This window comes from Phyllobates terribilis, unplaced genomic scaffold (genome assembly GCF_046119375.1).
Source record: "Phyllobates terribilis strain yellow unplaced genomic scaffold, ASM4611937v1 Scaffold_9__5_contigs__length_417890890, whole genome shotgun sequence".
NCBI classification, from domain to species: Eukaryota; Metazoa; Chordata; class Amphibia; order Anura; family Dendrobatidae; genus Phyllobates; species Phyllobates terribilis.
The window spans coordinates 402,039,968-402,057,861 of NW_027362769.1; the positions used below are offsets into that span (position 1 = coordinate 402,039,968).

A 17,894-nucleotide genomic window follows, 5' to 3' on the forward strand; every position below is an offset into this window, starting at 1 on the left:
ATCACTTACCCCGGTGTGCCGGTGTTGGCTGCTCGGAGATGACCCTGCTTTGTGGAGGTGTCTCGTGCCGCCCATTCTCCTTTCCTGTAGGTTTGATGGACAGGTTTATATGTACGAGTCTTCCTCACAACCGTACCCTGTGTGATCACTGCAGGCCTTCCCCTATAATCAGTGTCATGCTTCCATAAGCGGTGCTGGAATATCTCATCTCTGCCCCCCACAGTCATCCCAGCTGAGCCCCCCGTAATCAGTGCTTGCTCGAATAAGTGGAGGATACAGCAGCAGATGTTGCATCTGTCGACCGAGTGGTCACTAATGCTGACACCTGAGGGGTCACACATCCGGCACACATCGCTTCCTGCCATGTCAATTTTTTTCTTAAAGGGCCAGCGTTCTGTCTATTTTTCCTGCAGATGGTGGAGAATCTGTCCACTCTCCTGACTCGTCTGGTTTAGTAAATGCTTATTTTCCCCATTATTAATACACCGTTCTTCTGTTATTCTTCCTGGAAATGTATGAATACAAAATTAACAAGTGGGCGGTATCAGTCTGTGTAGGGATGAGCCCCTTTGACGAGGGAAATGGTAATGCCCAGTTGTCAGTTATTCATAAGTTTCCAGGAGGAATAGCAGAGGATCGGCACAATGTAGACTCTTAAGAAAAGATGTTCCAGAATCATTACATCCTAGAAAATATAAGTAGTTACTAAAGCAGACAATCCCGAGAGCGACCAGATCCACTGCCATGATCGTACAGGAATTGCTTCATTCATTGACAGCAAGCAGAAATTAAGAAATGTAAAACACAAGTCCCTTATAAAGCTGCAGGACTGTCCCTTATACAGGAGATCACAGTGACGGGGTCTCAGCCGTGGTCAGTGGACCGGTGGAGGAGGGTTTATCTGGGGTGTACAGACTTCTCTCCAGGGCGCCGGTCATTATTATTACGTTACATTGTTGCTGTGATTTTGGTTTCTTACCCAACAGAGACTGATTCTCACTGCAATAAAAGACAAGTAGATTAGAGCGAAGCACCGGACGCCCGCCGGGCCCTTTATGCCGGACGTGTGGCCCCAACAGAGGAGATTTATTACAGACGGAGGAATTAATGGGTGGATGAAAATGGCGGATATTTTTAAAACTATAAGGTTCTGGTGGAGCCGGATCAGCACTAGGTGCGGCACACAGTCAGGTCTACAACAGACCCGAGACTCAGCCTCTCCAGATCCTGGAGGGTAAGACCACATTGTTACACCGGTTTATATTACTTTCGGCACTCGTGGCTCGGCAGATGGTGCTCAGTACCAAGAAGCCAAGAAAGAACCCTCCAATATTCCCAGCTGAAAATAGTAATGTCTAACAGTTCACATGGGAGGAACCGTGGTGGGGACGGCCACAATCCCGTCTGTCCAACACCTTGATCACGGCCTGAGTCCTAAGTGTGTTATAACTTGTCAGCCTCCATTACTGCATGCACAGGACTCAGGCCAGGATCAAGATGTTGGAAAGATGGGATTGTTGCTGTCCCCACCACGGTTCCTCCCATGTGCACTGTTAGACATTACTACTCTTCAGTTTCTGTGGTTCTTTCTTTGCTACATTGTTACACCAGGACAAGAGTCATATCTGCAAGACTGGAGACAATTCAAGAGTTCAAGGAGGCTGAGCGGTAGCCCCACTGATGTACCACCATCACTATCATCATCACTATCAGGAAATCACAGGAATTGACTTACTCTTGTGGTTTACAGCAAGCGCAGCTGCTATGAGTGCAAAACATATGGTTCACGCCCCTGATGAAAACAGCAAAATAAATGATCATGACTATCATCATCATTGGGAAATCACAGGCATTCACTTACTCTTCTGTTGATGTACTGCAAACAAAGCAGTCAAGATTGCAAGATAGACAATTCTTGCACCTGCAAAACAACAGAGTATAAGATCATCATCATCATCACAATCGCAGCTCCCATCATTGCCATCACCATCATCATCATTATTTTCTCCCCCATCGGTTCATGCCTCTGATCAAAAGTAGACACTGACAGTTTGGAGCCCCTGTGCAAGAAATGTGTCTGGGCCCCTGCTCTCTCCTTTTATTGTGATAAAGCTACTATTGGGCTCCTTCTTAGAAAATGTCAACGATCCTGGGCTCCTTCTAGGGAAAATGTCCCCCATCCTGGGCTCTTTCTAGGGAAAATGTCCCCCATCCTGGGCTCCTTCTTGGAAAATGTCCCCCATCCTGGGCTCCATCTAAGAAAAATGTCCCCCATCCTGGGCTCCTTCTAGAAAAATGACCCCCCATCCTGGGCTCCTTCTAGGAAAATGTCCCCCATCCTGGGCTCCTTCTAGGAAAATTGTCCCCCTTCCTTGGCTCCTTCTAGGAAAAATGTCCACCTCCTGGGCTCAATCTAAGTAAAATGTCCAGCATCTTGGGCTCCTGCTAAGAAAAATGTCCCACCATCCTGGGCACCTTCTAGGAAAATGTCCTCCATCTTTGGCTCCTTCTAGAAAAATGTCCCCCCCATCCTGGGCTCCCTCTTGGAAAATGTGCCCCCATCCTGGGCTCCCTCTAGGAAAATGTCCCCCATCCTGGGCTCCTTCTTGGAAAATGTCCCCCATCCTGGGCTCCATCTAAGAAAAATGTCCCCCATCCTGGGCTCCTTCTAGAAAAATGTCCCCCCATCCTGGGCTCCTTCTAGGAAAATGTCCCCCATCCTGGGCTCCTTCTAGGAGAAATGTCCCCCTCCTTGGCTCAATCTAAGTAAAATGTCCAGCATCTTGGGCTCCTGCTAAGAAAAATGTCCCACCATCCTGGGCACCTTCTTGGAAAATGTCCTCCATCTTTGGCTCCTTCTAGAAAAATGTCCCCCCAATCCTGGGCTCCCTCTTGGAAAATGTGCCCCCATCCTGGGCTCCTTCTAGGAAAAATGTTCCCTCATCCTGGGCTCCTTCTAGGAAAATGTCCCCCATCCTGGGCTCCTTCTAGGGAAAATGTCTCCCATCCTGGGTTATTTTGTAAGAAAAATGTCTCCCATTCTTGGCGCCTTCTGGGAAAAATGTCCCCTATCCTGGGCTCAATCTAAGAAAAATGTCCCCCATCCTGGGCTCCTTCTAAGAAAAATGTCCCACATCCTGGGATCCTTTTATGAAAATGTCCCCCATCTTGGGCTCCTTCTAAGAAAAATGTCCCCCATCCTTGGCTCCTTCTAGGAAAAATGTTCCCCCATCCTGGGTTCAATCTAAGTAAAATGTCCAGCATCCTGGGCTCCTTCTAAGAAAAATGTCCCCCCATCCTGGGCACCTTCTAGGAAAATGTCCTCCATCTTTGGCTCCTTGTAAGAAAAATGCCCCACATCCTTGGTGTCTTCTGGGAAAAATGTCCCCTATACTGAGTTCAATCTAAGAAAAATGTCCCGCATCCTGGGCTCCTTCTAGAAAAATGTCCCCCCCATTCTGGGCTCCCTCTTGGAAAATGTGCCCCCATCCTGGGCTCCTTCTAGGAAAAATGTTCCCCCATCCTGGGCTCCTTCTAGGAAAATGTCCCCCATCCTGCGTTTTTTTGTAAGAAAAATGTCTCCCATTCTTGGCGCCTTCTGGGAAAAATGTCCCCTATCCTGGGCTCAATCTAAGAAAAATGTCCAACATCCTGGGATCCTTTTAGGAAAATGTCCCCCATCTTGGGCTCCTTCTAAGAAAAATGTCCCCCATCCTTGGCTCCTTCTAGGAAAAATATACCCCCTTCCTGGGCTCCTTCTAGGAAAAATGTTCCCCCATCCTGGGCTCTTTCTAGGAAAAATGCCCCCCCATCCTGAGCTCCTTCTAGGAAAAAATGTGCCCCCATCCTGGGCACCTTCTAGGAAAATGTCCTCCATCTTTGGCTCCTTGTAAGAAAAATGCCCCACATCCTTGGTGTCTTCTGGGAAAAATGTCCCCTATACTGGGTTCAATCTAAGACAAAATGTCCCGCATCCTGGGCTCCTTCTAGAAAAATGTCCCCCCCATTCTGGGCTCCCTCTTGGAAAATGTGCCCCCATCCTGGGCTCCTTCTAGGAAAAATGTTCCCCCATCCTGGGCTCCTTCTAGGAAAATGTCCCCCATCCTGCGTTTTTTTGTAAGAAAAATGTCTCCCATTCTTGGCGCCTTCTGGGAAAAGTGTCCCCTATCCTGGGCTCAATCTAAGAAAAATGTCCAACATCCTGGGATCCTTTTAGGAAAATGTCCCCCATCTTGGGCTCCTTCTAAGCAAAATGTCCCCCATCCTTGGCTCCTTCTAGGAAAAATATACCCCCATCCTGGGCTCCTTCTAGGAGAAATGTTCCCCCATCCTGGGCTCTTTCTAGGAAAAATGTTCCCCCATCCTGGGCTCCTTCTAGGAAAAATGTGCCCCCATCCTGGGCTCTTTCTAGGAAAAATGTTCCCCCATCCTGGGCTCCTTCAAGGAAAAATGTTCCCCATCCTGGGCTCCTTATAAGAAAAATGTCCAACATCCTGGGATCCTTTTAGGAAAATGTCCCCCATCTTAGGTTCCTTCTAAGAAAAATGTCCCCCATTCTTGTCTCCTTCTAGGAAAAATATCCCCCATCCTGGGCTCCTTCTTGGAAAATGTCCCCCATCCTGGGCTCCTTCTAGGAAAATGTCCCCCATCCTGGGCTCCTTCTAGGAAAATGTCCCCCATCCTGGGCTCCTTCTAAAAAAAATGTCCCCCATCCTTGGCTCCTTCTAGGAAAAATATCCCCCATCCTGGGCTCCTTCTTTGAAAATGTCCCCCATCCTGGGCTCCTTCTTGGAAAATGTCCCCCATCCTGGGCTCCTTCTTGGAAAATGTCCCCCATCCAGGGCTCCTTCTATGGAAAATGTCCCCCATTCTGGGATCCTTCTTGGAAAATGTCCCCCATCCTGGGATCCTTCTTGGAAAATGTCCCCCATCCTGCAATCCTTCTTGGAAAATGTCCCCCATATTGGGCTCCTTTTTGGAAAATGTCCCCCATCCTGGGCTCCTTCATGGAAAATGTCCCCCATCCTGGGCCACTTCCAATAATAATGTCCCCTGTTCTGTTCTTCTCAAGCACATTTTAAAAAAATCTTACCTTCCTCTGCTCCCACAATGTGCGGTGTCCTCTTCTATAGCTGGCGCTGGAGTCAGTTACTGCCCACCACGGTGCATGATGTCACTACCATGTGCCGCTAACTACCAGCTACCAGTCTGGTGTACTGCAGTGCAGTGATCCAGTGGGTCTCTGTTTTGCAATACATTTCAGCTGGATGTGTGTCCTCTAGTGATGAGCGATGAGCGAGCACTAAAATTCTTGGGTACTCGTTGCTCTGGTCGAGCACATTGGAATACTCGGGTGCTCGGTCGGAGTAACGAGCCCAATGTAAGTCTATGGGAAACTCGAGCATTTTTCAGGCGGCTCCCCCCCGGCGGTCTGCAGAGGACCTAAAAATTGCCCAAATCGACTGGAACAGTGCTCAAATGACATGGGAATGGCATGGGGAAGACCCCTGGAAGCATCTCTGACTCCCAGGTCACTGCTGTCAACAACGTGGTCAGAGTATTACTACACTTTTACGGACTCACAATAAAACATGTAAAAACGAAACCAAAATGGATTTTCCTGTGAAAAATGTTAAAGAACATCCTTTCCAAGGTAATGACTTGTATATAAGGCGAAATAAATAACCAAAAACAAAAATACTCCTCCACACCTTGGGCTATGTTCACACGTAGCGTTTTTGATGCGTTTTTGCACCATTGCATTGCTTTTGTGGCACCCCAGGAGTCCGGTTGCCACATTGGCATTGCCTAACTCACAGGGGGTGATGCCATGCCTGGAAGCAAGGAGGGGTCCCCTAATCAAGTATATCAGCATCCAACACTTTCCTGGCTCCAGACCAGAAAGGGGAGCTCCTCCCTGTTAAGACTGGAATCTGGAGGCGGAGTTAATTAGAGGAAAAGAGAGGAGTTGGAGACAAGAGAGTGACGAGGAAGAACCTGGGGAAGGAAGCTGTGAACAAGCTCGCCCTAGAGGAAAAAGCACAAGGAACCGGACACCGGAGTCCGTGGTTGTGCGGGCACTGAAGGCCCAGCAACTAAATCCGGAGGGCAGGAGACTGCAGGAATCCTGGCCCCACCAGATGCCCGGTGGCTCAGCAGTATACTAGGGCCCAGCGCCGCCACGAAGGAGCGACACCAGAAGAAGGCTCGAGCTGCCTGCCATACGGGCGAGGAATAGACATTTGCTCAGGAACGAGGGCCGGAGCATAGCTTCAAGCAGCAGGGCCAAAGAGAATAGCGCAGGGGGAAGGCCTACAACTCCACCTGGTGAGGTGAATTCCCAGATTGCTTCTAGGCCACCCGGATCTCCACTACCAGCTATTACCAGTGCCCGGTCAAATGTCAAGTAAAGGGAGAGGAAACCGCCATTAATGTGTTGTCTGTTCATTACCTGCGCCCTCAGCCCTGCACGACACTGTCCCTGCCAACAACATCTACTCTTAAAATCATCTACACCAGAGGTCCCCAACCTTTTTTGCACCAGGGACCGGCTTTAAGCAAGACCAGTTTTCCATGGCCCGGTGGGGGTGGGGGCGGGGCTTTGGTCATATGGGGGTGGGGTTATGGAGGGGTGGAGCTGTATGGGGAGGATGCTGGCGGGACCTCGGTGTACAGCGCTGCTAAGTAGCAGCATTGTACATTGAGCGTCAGTGTATACAGCGCTGCTGCTTAGCAGCGCTACACACTGAACACCGGTACCGGGAGCCGCGTCACTGAAGCCAGTCTGCTGCCCCAGAACGCCCCACATAACATGTTCTGCCGGGGGCGTGTCAGTGAGGAGAGCCTGCCGCCCCACCCCGTCAGGAACACACCATGCTGTCCAGGAGGGCCGCGTCACTAAGACCCGCCCCGTGACATACAACAGGTACCATGCTGTGCTGTGGAGGGCTGCGTCACTAAGACCCGCCCGACGCCCCACCCCGTCCTGCATAATGTTCTCTGCCGGGAGCTGCGAGCTGTCACGGCTATGGCAGAAAACATTATAAATCCACACAGAGCGAGTTCTGACCAGGCGCAGGGCCGCGGAGCTAGCTGTCAGCGGCAGGGCCGGCTCCAGGTTTTTCTGGGCCCCGGGCGAAAGAGTCTCAGTGGGCCCCTTTAACACATACCACGATTCATGATGCAGAGATACGGCGGAGAAATATATATATATAGTACAATGCAAAGATTTCACTTCATGAGTGATATCTATTGTAAATTCTACAATAGCTCAGAAACCGGTGAATCGCTCCACACAGAATAGTGGCCCCCATATAAGGCTCCATACGGAATACTGGTCCCCATATAACGCCCATACGGAATACTGGCCCCCATATAACGCTTCATACGGAATACTGGCCCCCATATAAGGCCCCATACGGAATACTTGCCCCCATATAAGGCCCCATACGGAATACTTGCCCCCATATAAGGCCCCATACGGAATACTTGCCCCCATATAAGGCCCCATACGGAATACTTGCCCCCATATAAGGCCCCATACGGAATACTGGCCCCCATATAAGGCTCCATACAGAATACTGGCCCCCATATAACGCTCCATACAGGATACTGGCCCCCATATAACGCTCCATACAGGATACCGGTCCCCATATAATGCTGCATGCAGGCTGTTACCCCCCACATAATGCCCCATACAGGCTGTCCCCCCCTTATAATGCTCCATGCAGGCTGTTACCCCCCACATAATGCCCCATACAGGCCCCTCCCTTTTAATGCTCCATGCAGGCTGTTACCCCCACATAATGCCCCATACAGGCTGCCCCCCCCCTTATAATGCTCCATGCAGGCTGTTCCCCCCCACATAATGCCCCATACAGCCCCCCCCCTTTTAATGCTCCATGCAGGCTGTTCCCCCCCACATAATGCCCCATACAGGCCCCCCCCCTTTTAATGCTCCATGCAGGCTGTTACCCCCCACATAATGCCCCATACAGGCTGCCCCCCCTCTTTATACTGCCCCATGCAGGCTGTCACCCCTCCTCTTTATACTGCCCCATGCAGGCTGTCACCCCTCCTCTTTATACTGCCCCATGCAGGCTGTCACCCCTCCTCTTTATACTGCCCCATGCAGGCTGTCACCCCTCCTCTTTATACTGCCCCATGCAGGCTGTCACCCCTCCTCTTTATAATGCTCCATGCAGGCTGTCACCCCTCCTCTTTATACTGCCCCATGCAGGCTGTCACCCCTCCTCTTTATACTGCCCCATGCAGGCTGTCACCCCTCCTCTTTATACTGCCCCATGCAGGCTGTCACCCCTCCTCTTTATAATGCCCCATGCAGGATGTCCCCCCCTCTCTTTATAATGCCCCGTGCAGGCTGTTCTCCACCTTATAATGCCCCATGCAGGCTGGTCCCCACCTTATAATGCCCCATGCAGGCTGTCACCCCTCCTCATTATAATGCCCCAAGCAGGAATCCCCCCCTCTTTATAATGCCCCATGCAGGCTGTCACCCCTCCTCTTTATAATGCCCCATGCAGGCTGTCACCCCTCCTCTTTATAGTGCCCCATGCAGGATGCCCCGCCTCTCTTTATAATGCCCCATGCAGGCTGTCACCCCTCCTCTTTATAATGCCCCAAGCAGGATGCCCCCCTCCCCTCTTTATACTGCCCCATGCCTCCATACATTAAAAAAAAAAAAAAAAATCAAATACTCACCTCCCTTCTCCTCACCTGCTACCTGCTGCCCGCCGCTCGCTGCTCGGCTCCGAACTCCAGCGTTGTCGTTTCTTCCCGCTCAGCGCTCCCTGTGACGGCTCAGGGGAGGGCGCGGTGTAAAGACGTCACCGCGCCCTCTGACCTGAGACGTCACAGGGAGCGCAGAGCAGGAAGACAGCTGATCTGCGGAGGCACGGGGAGAGGTAAGTATCGGGCTGCCGGGGCCCTGAGCAAGCGGCGGAGAAGGGCGGGCGCTGACACCGCTCTCCTCCGCCCATAGCCCAGCGGGGTGCGCGACCGCCAGTGGGCCCCTCTGCCTGCTCAGAGCCCCGGCATTTGCCCGGGTGCTGACGCCGGCCCTGGTCAGCGGCGCCGCGGACCGGCTGAAAAACCCCAACGGCCCGGTCCTGGTCCGCGGACCGGCGGTTGGGGACCTCTGATCTACACTGCCCTGGAGCTTAGCTCTGCCTGTGGAGAGCTGAACCAACTCTGCTGTGTCACCATCAGCTCCAGTGGATCGGCACCGCAGCGGCGGCCCCATATAGCCGCATACCACAGGTGGCGTCACATGAACATTATTCCAAAAACTTTATTCCCCTTTTACCCTTTCCTTTACTTGACTGCCCGGGGCCACGGACCAGGTCACTGCCACCGTGACATCCCCAGCACCGACCGGCCCGGCTACAGAGTACCCCACGGCCCCAGGGGGTGAGTCACTTTCAAGACAAATGCATTCACCGGGAAATGTAATTTTAACATTTTACAACCTTATCTGGCCATGTGGTGTGTGACACATCATGAGACACATGCATACAGTGCTGAAAAGACATGGTAACAGGATGTGGAAGACCCCTGGAAGCATGTCTGACTCCAGGTCACTGCCTAAGTGTGCCCATCATAAGTGATCCTTGGTGCATGCGAAGATGCAACAATCACCATCCACGTCCTTGTCCCAGTGGAGCGTTCAGTTGTCCCTACCCCATTCTTTGTAATGCAAGCGCAAGTATGCAGCCAGCCACCCACCCACCCACAGGCTGCAATACTATACTGCCAAATTTTTGACAGCTGCTTGCACTTGAAATGTGGCGGAAGCTGTCCACTACCTTATGGCAGCAGCGGCCGGGTGCACTTACTGGGAAGGACTGCCTAACCACAAGGACTGCCTAACCTAAACCGTTGGGCCCTGGCTACTCCATTGGGAGAGTTTATAGTGCCGAGGTGAGACCATGATGATGATAGAGGTCACCATCTGCTTAGTTTTCTGTTACTTGGAATACAAGCGCAAGTATGCAGCCAGCCACCCACCCACCCACAAGCCGCAATAGTAAACTGCCAGATTTCTGGGCAGCTGCTTGCACTTGAAATGTGGCCTTTTAGGCTTGTGGAGGCGGAAGCTTTTCACAACCTCATGGCGGCGACCGGATGTCCATACTCGGTCCCCAGCCGCCACTATTTGTCCCGGTGTCGTCTCCGCCATCCACAAGCATGGGTCCCGCAACATTACTCGTGCCCTCCCCAGTGCAGTTACTGGTAAGGGCCACTTAACCACAAACACGTGGTCAAGTGAATGTGGCCAGGGACAGTACAGAGCCAGTCCACAGCTTGTCGGTGAGTTGTATTTCACCACAGCCATATTTTTTAGCTCGGTGGAAGGACTGGCTTGGGAAACCGTATCTACTCTGGATGTCATTTCTCCATCACCAGGTTCCGCCCATTGTCACACACGACCATGCCTGGCTGTATGTTCAGCGGTGAGAGCCACAGATCAGGCTGCTGTGCTACCGCTTTCAACAACTCTGCAGCAGTGGGCGGTTTGTCATCTAAGCATGTTATCTTCAGCACAGCCTGTTGCCGCTTGGCCAAGGCAGTGCTGCAGTGCTTTCAGCTTGTGACTGATGTGGTCTTTTGGAGATGGAGACCGAACTGGAGGAGAGGGTGCAGGAGCGGAACAATGTGATTACATTGAGGTTACATTGGCGACTCAGGTTTTTATACTAAAGAAAGATCCTACTGTGTTTTCTTTTACGTTATTTTTTAAGACAAATGCATTCACCGGGAAATGTCATTTTAACATTTTACAACCTTATCTGGCCATGTGCTGTGTGACACATCATCAGACACATCCTGTTTCATTTATGATGGAGGGACTCTGAAAGTCACAAACCTATTTTTATAGAGCCATCAGGTGGCCCTTACTATTCTTAAAGGGCCAGCAGTCGGCCCTCGCTATTGTTAGAGAACCATCAGCCGGCTATGCTTTGTTGTTCCCATTATTAATGAGTGGGTCTCCTATATTGTTATTGCATATGCAGTGACTGAAAGGGATGCAAAAAATTTGGAGGCACTTCACTGCCCCTTGCAAGAAATGTAGAGGTCAGAGAACCTCCTAAAAACAATGTTCCCATTATTAGGAAATGGGTCTCCCATAGTGTTTGCCTATGCAGTGAATGCAACGGCTGCCAAAAATTTGGAAGAACTCCAATGCCCCTTGCAAGAGACGTAGAGGTCAGAGAGCCTCCTAAAAACAATGTTCCCATTATTAGGAAGTGGGTCTCCCATACTGTTTGCCTATGCAGTGAATGCAACGGCTGCCAAAAATTTGTAAGAACTCCAATGCCCCTTGCAAGAGACGTAGATATGTTGATATGGTACTTATGGTGGTGACATGGTGCTGGAGGATGATGATGCGGAGGAGGAGAACAAAGAGCAAATAGACAAAATCAGGAAGCGTATACCCATGTCTGGGTGTGAATACAGAGGTGCATGGGAATAGAGTTAGACCTCCCCAAAAAAAGACACTATATTTGAGTTTATGTTACGCTGCTATCATTCGGTGGTGTTGAGAAGTCTGGCAAAATCCAGCCCTTGTTCATTTTTTATAAGAGTTAGCGGGTCAGCATTTTCAGTTGACAGGCGGATGTGCTTATCAGTTATAATTCCACCGGCGGAACTAAAAACCCGCTCCGATAAAATGCTAGCAGCAGGGCAGGCCAGGACCTCCAAGCCATAGAGAGCCAGTTCATGCCACGTGTCCAGCTTGGATACCCAATAATTATAAGGCACAGAGGAATCACGGAGGACGTTGGTATGGTCGGCAAGGTACTCCCTCAGCATCTTCCCAAACTTTGCACTCCTTGTGAGAGTACCCCGCGCCTCAGGGCCTGTCCGATGGGAGAGTCTGAGAAAACTCTCCCAGAACTCTGACAGTGTTCCCCTGCCTCTGCTGGATTGCATTTGTGTCTCTCTCGCCTGTACTCCTTGGTTGTCCAACAAACTATGACCTCTGCCGCCAGCCTTTTCAGATGGGAATTTTTTCACTAATTCTGCAACAAAGGGCTTCTCGTACTGCCCCATTTAATTAGGCCTGTCCGGCGTGGGAATAAGAGACAGAAAGTTCTCCCTGTAGCGTGGGTCCAGAAGCGTCACCAACCAGTAATGACTGTCGCCCAAAATTTGGACAACGCGAGGGTCACGGGAAAGGAAGCGTAACAAACTCAGCCATGTGTCAGACTGCAAAGAGGCAAGACTTCCGTGTCCTCATCAAGAGGATGACTGACCATGCTCTCATCCTCATCCTCCTCATCCCTGTCCTCAGGCCATCCATGCTGAACAGACGGTATAGCAGTTGTGCAGGTAGTACCATCTATAGCGCAGGAAACTAGCTCATGTTCTTCCTCCTCCTCTTCCTCATTTTCACCCAATCCACGTTGGGATGAGATGAGGCTTGGCTGTGTGTAATCACCCTGTATGGTTCCTTGCTCCATCTCATCGTGCTCCACCTGCAATGCATCCTCTTTGATTGTGAGCAGAGAGCGTTTCAGAAGACAGAGCAGTGGGATGTTGACACTAATTATGGCATCCTTGCTGCTCACCATCTTGGTGGAGTCCTCAAAGTTTTGGAGGATGGTACAGATGTCTGACATCCAGGTCCACTCCTGAGGTCTTATGTGTGGCATCTGAACTGAATACCGATGGCCTTGTTGATGCTGGTACTCAACAACTGCCCTCTTCTGCTCACAAATCCTTCCCAACATCTGCAGTGTAGAGTTCCAACGCGTGGGGACATCACACACCAGTCTGTGAGCCGGAAGCTGCAAACGCTGCTGAAACACGGAAAGGGCGTTGGAAGCTGTAGCTGACTTTCTAAAATGGGTACACAAGCGGCGTACTTTAACAAGCAGATCCGACTGATCTGGGTAGATTTTGAGAAACCACTGAACCACAAGGTTAAGCACATGGGCCAGGCATGGTACGTGTGTGAGCTCGCCTTGCCTCAGAGCCGCCACCAGGTTCCGGCCATTGTCACACACGACCATGCCTGGCTGTAAGTTCAGCGGTGTCAGATCTGCCTGCTCTTTCAGAGCTGTCCACAACTCATCAGCATTGTGTGGTTTATCACATAATCATATTAGCTTCAGCACAGCCTGTTGTCGCTTGGCCAAGGCAGTGCTGCAGTGCTTCCAGCTTGTGACTGATGTGGTCATTTCGGGGATGGATGCTGAAAAGGAGGAGGAGGAGGTGCAGGAGCTGTAGAATGTGGGGCAACCCTGACTGACCCAGGGTCCACAATCCTCTGCGTCGGGAGGACGTGTTCCGTTCCAAGGTCCGACTGGGTCCCAGCTTCCACTATGTTAACCCAGTGTGCCGTCAGCGAGATGTACCGTCCCTGCCCACAAGCACTTGTCCACGTGTCCGTGGTTATGTGGACTTTCCCAGTAACTGCTTTGTTGAGGGCACTGCTTATGCTATGGGACACGTGCTTGTGTAATGTGGGGACGGCACACCGGGAGAAATAGTGGCGGCTGGGGACCGAGTATCGAGGGACGGCCGCCGCCATGAAATTGCAGAAAGCTTCCATCTCCACGAGTCTGAAAAGCAACATTTCGAGCGCAAGCATTCGTGAAATGTGTGAATTTAGTAGTGTGAACTGTAGGTCATTAGCTGCGTATTTGCGCTTGCATTCCAAGGACTGGGGTATGGACAACTGAACGATGCGCTGGGACAAGGATGTGGATGTGCTTGCTGATGGTGAAAGTTGAGAGTGTTCAATGACAGGTGCAGGTTGGGAGGCATCTTGGCATGCGCCATGGACAGGGGATTGGCGTACATGTACAACAGCGGAAGAAGCAGCGGTGTCACCCGCAGACACTGTTGCTGGACCCTGGGGTTTGGCCCCCAAAGTTTAACGCTTTGCTTTCATGTGCCTGATCATGCTGGTGGTGGTCACGCTGGTTGTTTTGCCACCTCTGCTGATGCTGGCCTGGCAGGTGGTGCAAATGGCCTTTTTTGGGTTATCGGCAGAGTCTTTAAAAAACAACCAGACTCTGGAAGACCTAACAGTTGTAATGGAATCTTCTGTCGTGTTGGTGTTAGGTGGAACGGTTGCCTGCCTTCTGTCTGTTAATATTTGGGCATTGCTACATGCGATCTCCTCTTGCCCCGCTTCAAGTGGGGCAAATCTATAGATAGAAAAGTGAACAGCTCTTCAGAGTGTCCAAGTGTGGGATCAGTTGTCTCCGGGCACTCGGCATGGTGGGAGGAAGGAGGATCAGGGTGAGGAATATGTGGAAGACAAGGTGGTGGTGGTGGAGGTGGCTAAGTGACTGGAAGCATTATCCGCTATCCAACCAACAATATTTTGACACTGCTCTGGGTTCAATAGTGGTGGGCTGCGGTCCCCTATTAATTGGGACAGGAAGATCAGGCGAGAAGATGTGGGTGTTTGTTGTGGCACAATTTCGGCTTGCCCACGGCCTCGGCCTCTGCATGCACCATTACCATCACGTCTAGTTCCCCGTCCCTTGCCACGCATCTTGCCCATTTTAAATGGAGGACAATATCTTCCACGCTCACGACAAATGGCTGAATTTGAACCGCAGTGATATGTGATACGTGTGACGGAAAACCACAGTTTTAAATAGCGGGCCTGTAGGTTACTATTTTTCAGCAGCAGACAGAATTGGAATGGAGCCTCTTGTGCTATGTGCACTGCAGTCTGCTATATACCCTGCCTGCCTATATACACTGCCTGCCTGATATCTCTGCAGATGGATTAGTCCTCAGAAGGACTGTTTGTTGAGATGGATATGTGTCTCTAATATAGTCTGGTATACATACACTAACTAGAAACAAGCAAATCTCTCCCTGACACAACAGCAGCACCTCTCCCTACACTGTCTGATTCCGGAGTGACTGTGACGAGCATGGCGGCGCCAGGTCTGATATAGACCTGATGACGCTGTGCGGCCAGCCAATCACTGTAATGCCACAACCAACATGGCTACGGCATTACAGTGTGTGGCAGACAATCCCTGCATGTTCATTGGCTCTGTAAAGAGCGCCAAATATGCAGGGAGGAGATCCAAGCTCCCGCCGAGCAACCCGGAAATACTCGCAGAGCGCCGAGCATCTCGAGCAGTGAGATGCTTGGGCGAGCACCGAGCAGTAGCGAACATGATTGCTCATCACTAGCGTCCTCAGAATAGGCATTCGTGTCGGCAGGCCCCCTGCAGCGGCGGTATGTCCAACCCCTGTCTCTGATGATAAGTGGGGCGTCTGTGCAGCAACATCATATATCGAAGCTCTGTTTGAGCTTTGGATATACAGTTATAAATTAACATATTGGTGAAGTCGTATTGTCACTGTAACTATAAGGAAGAGGGTCAGCAAACAGTCAGCCCCTGAGCAGCAGCGAAATGTCAACCACGGAGCAGCTGCGAATTCACACTGAAGGCATCAAAACTATGAATTACCACATGTGGAATTATATACTTAACAAAAAAGTGTGAAACAACTGAAAATATGTCTTATATTCTAGGTTCTTCACAGTAGCCACCTTTTGCTTTGATGACTGCTTTGCACACTCTTGCCATTCTGTTGATGACCTTCAAGAGGTAGTCACCGGAAATGGTTTTTACTTCACAGGTGTGCCCTGTCAGGTTTAATAAGTGGGATTTCTTGCCTTATAAATGGGGTTGGGACCATCAGTTGTGTTGTGCAGAAGTCTAGTGGATACACAGCTGATAGTTCTACTGAATAGACTGTTAGAATTTGTATTATGGCAAGAAAAAAGCAGCTAAGTAAAGAAAAACGAGTGGCCATCATTACTTTAAGAAATGAAGGTCAGTCAGTGTGAAAAATTGGGAAAACTTTGAAAGTGTCCCCAAGTGCAGTTGCAAAAACAATCAAGCGCTACAAAGAAACTGGCTCACATGAGGACCATCCCAGGAACGGAAGACCAAGAGTCACCTCTGCTTCTGAGGATAAGTTTATCCAAGTCACCAGCCTCAGAAATCGCAGGTTAACAGCAGCTCAGATTAGAGACCAGGTCAATGCCACACAGAGTTCTAGCAGCAGACACATCTCTACAACAACAGTTAAGAGGAGACTTTGTGCAGCAGGCCTTCATGGTAAAATAGCTGCTAGGAAACCACTGCTAAGGACAGGCAACAAGCAGAAGAGACTTGTTTGGGCTAAAGAGCACAAGGAATGGACATTAGACCAGTGGAAATCTGTGCTTTGGTCTGATGAGTCCAAATTTGAGATCTTTGGTTCCAACCACCGTGTCTTTGTGCAACGCAGAAAAGGTGAACGGATGGACTCTACATGCCTGGTTCCCACCGTGAAGCATGGAGGAGGAGGTGTGATGGTGTGGGGGTGCTTTGCTGGTGACACTGTTGGGGATTTATTCAAAATTGAAGGCATACTGAACCAGCATGGCTACCACAGCATCTTGCAGCGGCATGCTATTCCATCCGGTTTGCGTTTAGTTGGACCATCAATTATTTTTCAACAGGACAATGACCCCAAACACACCTCCAGGCTGTGTAAGGGCTATTTGACCAAGAAGGAGAGTGATGGGGGGCTACGCCAGATGACCTGGCCTCCACAGTAACCAGACCTGAACCCAATCGAGATGGTTTGGGGTGAGCTGGACCGCAGAGTGAAGGCAAAAGGGCCAACAAGTGCTCAGCATCTCTGGGAACTCCTTCAAGATTGTTGGAAGACCATTTCCGGTGACTACCTCTTGAAGCTCATCAAGAGAATGCCAAGAGTGTGCAAAGCAGTCATCAAAGCAAAAGGTGGCTACTGTGAAGAACCTAGAATATAAGACATATTTTCAGTTGTTTCACACTTTTTTGTTAAGTATATAATTCCACATGTGTTAATTCATAGTTTTGATGCCTTCAGTGTGAATGTACAATTTTCATAGTCTGAAAATACAGAAAAATCTTTAAATGAGAAGGTGTGTCCAAACTTTTGGACTGTACTGTACATTTTCTAACTGAAATCAAACAAAATGTTATCTAAGTTATATGAGGATGCGGGGCAAGAGGAGATCGCATGAATCGATGCCGAAATATTTGAGCAGCCACGGTCACACGAAGGCGTCGGTGGGAAAGTGTCTTAAGAGGTGGACGATGATGAGACACAATAGGCAGAAAGTCAGGTGGAGGACCAGGGTGCGGAAGTGGAAGAGGAGGAGGTGGTGGTTGATCTAGTAACTGACCCAACGTGGCAGGGGGACATGCAGAGCGAGGACAGCAGCACACGGGAGAGGGAGGCAGAGTACCCCAATAGGCAGGAAGAAGCAGTGTGGTGGCCGCAGACAGAAGGCAGGCAACCGTTCCCCATAACACCAACCCGAAGGAAGTTGCCAGTACAACTGTTAGGTCTTCCCAAGTCTGGTTCTTTTTAAAAGACTCTGCTGATAACCCCAAAAAGGCCATTTGTACCACCTGCCAGGCCAACATCAGCAGAGGTAACAAAACTACCAGCTTGACCACCACCAGCATGATCAGGCACATGGCAGCAAAGCACCCGACTAGATGGGACGAACGCCAGCAATAGGGAGCGCGCTAAACAAAGAGGTGTCACAGGGGATCGCCAGGTGCTTTTTATGGCATGAGCAGACATTGATTGTATCGTACTTGTCCCTGGTAGTGATGGGCGAGTGTGCTCGTTTAACCCTTTCACCGAGCATGCTCGGGTGCTTACCGAGTAGCTTCGGCATGCTCGTATATTATGTTGGAGTCCCTGAGTCTGCATGATTTACAGCTGTAAAACAGCCTCATCACATGCAGAAATTGCCTGTTTGTTAGGGAATCCTCACATGTGTTGGGGCTGTCTAACAGGTATAAATCATGGAGACCCAGGGACTCCAACATAAAATA

The 17,894-nt window shown here is 50.3% G+C and overlaps 1 protein-coding gene across 2 annotated transcripts in view; it reads right to left on the bottom strand.

The window, feature by feature from the left end:
- LOC141161261 (uncharacterized) overlaps nucleotides 1–17,894 on the bottom strand; it is a 120,979-nt gene that overhangs the window by 31,736 nt on the left and 71,349 nt on the right. The window contains exons 2-5 of one of the 2 annotated variants that reach the window (XM_073646044.1): nucleotides 1,862–1,921; nucleotides 1,736–1,792; nucleotides 980–999; nucleotides 10–84 (exon numbers count right to left, since the gene is read on the bottom strand). In XM_073646044.1, the coding sequence (XP_073502145.1) occupies nucleotides 10–84; nucleotides 980–999; nucleotides 1,736–1,792; nucleotides 1,862–1,921 (212 nt within the window). The remainder of the gene's footprint in view (nucleotides 1–9; nucleotides 85–979; nucleotides 1,000–1,735; nucleotides 1,793–1,861; nucleotides 1,922–17,894) is intronic. The other variant, XM_073646045.1, reaches the window with a different exon arrangement.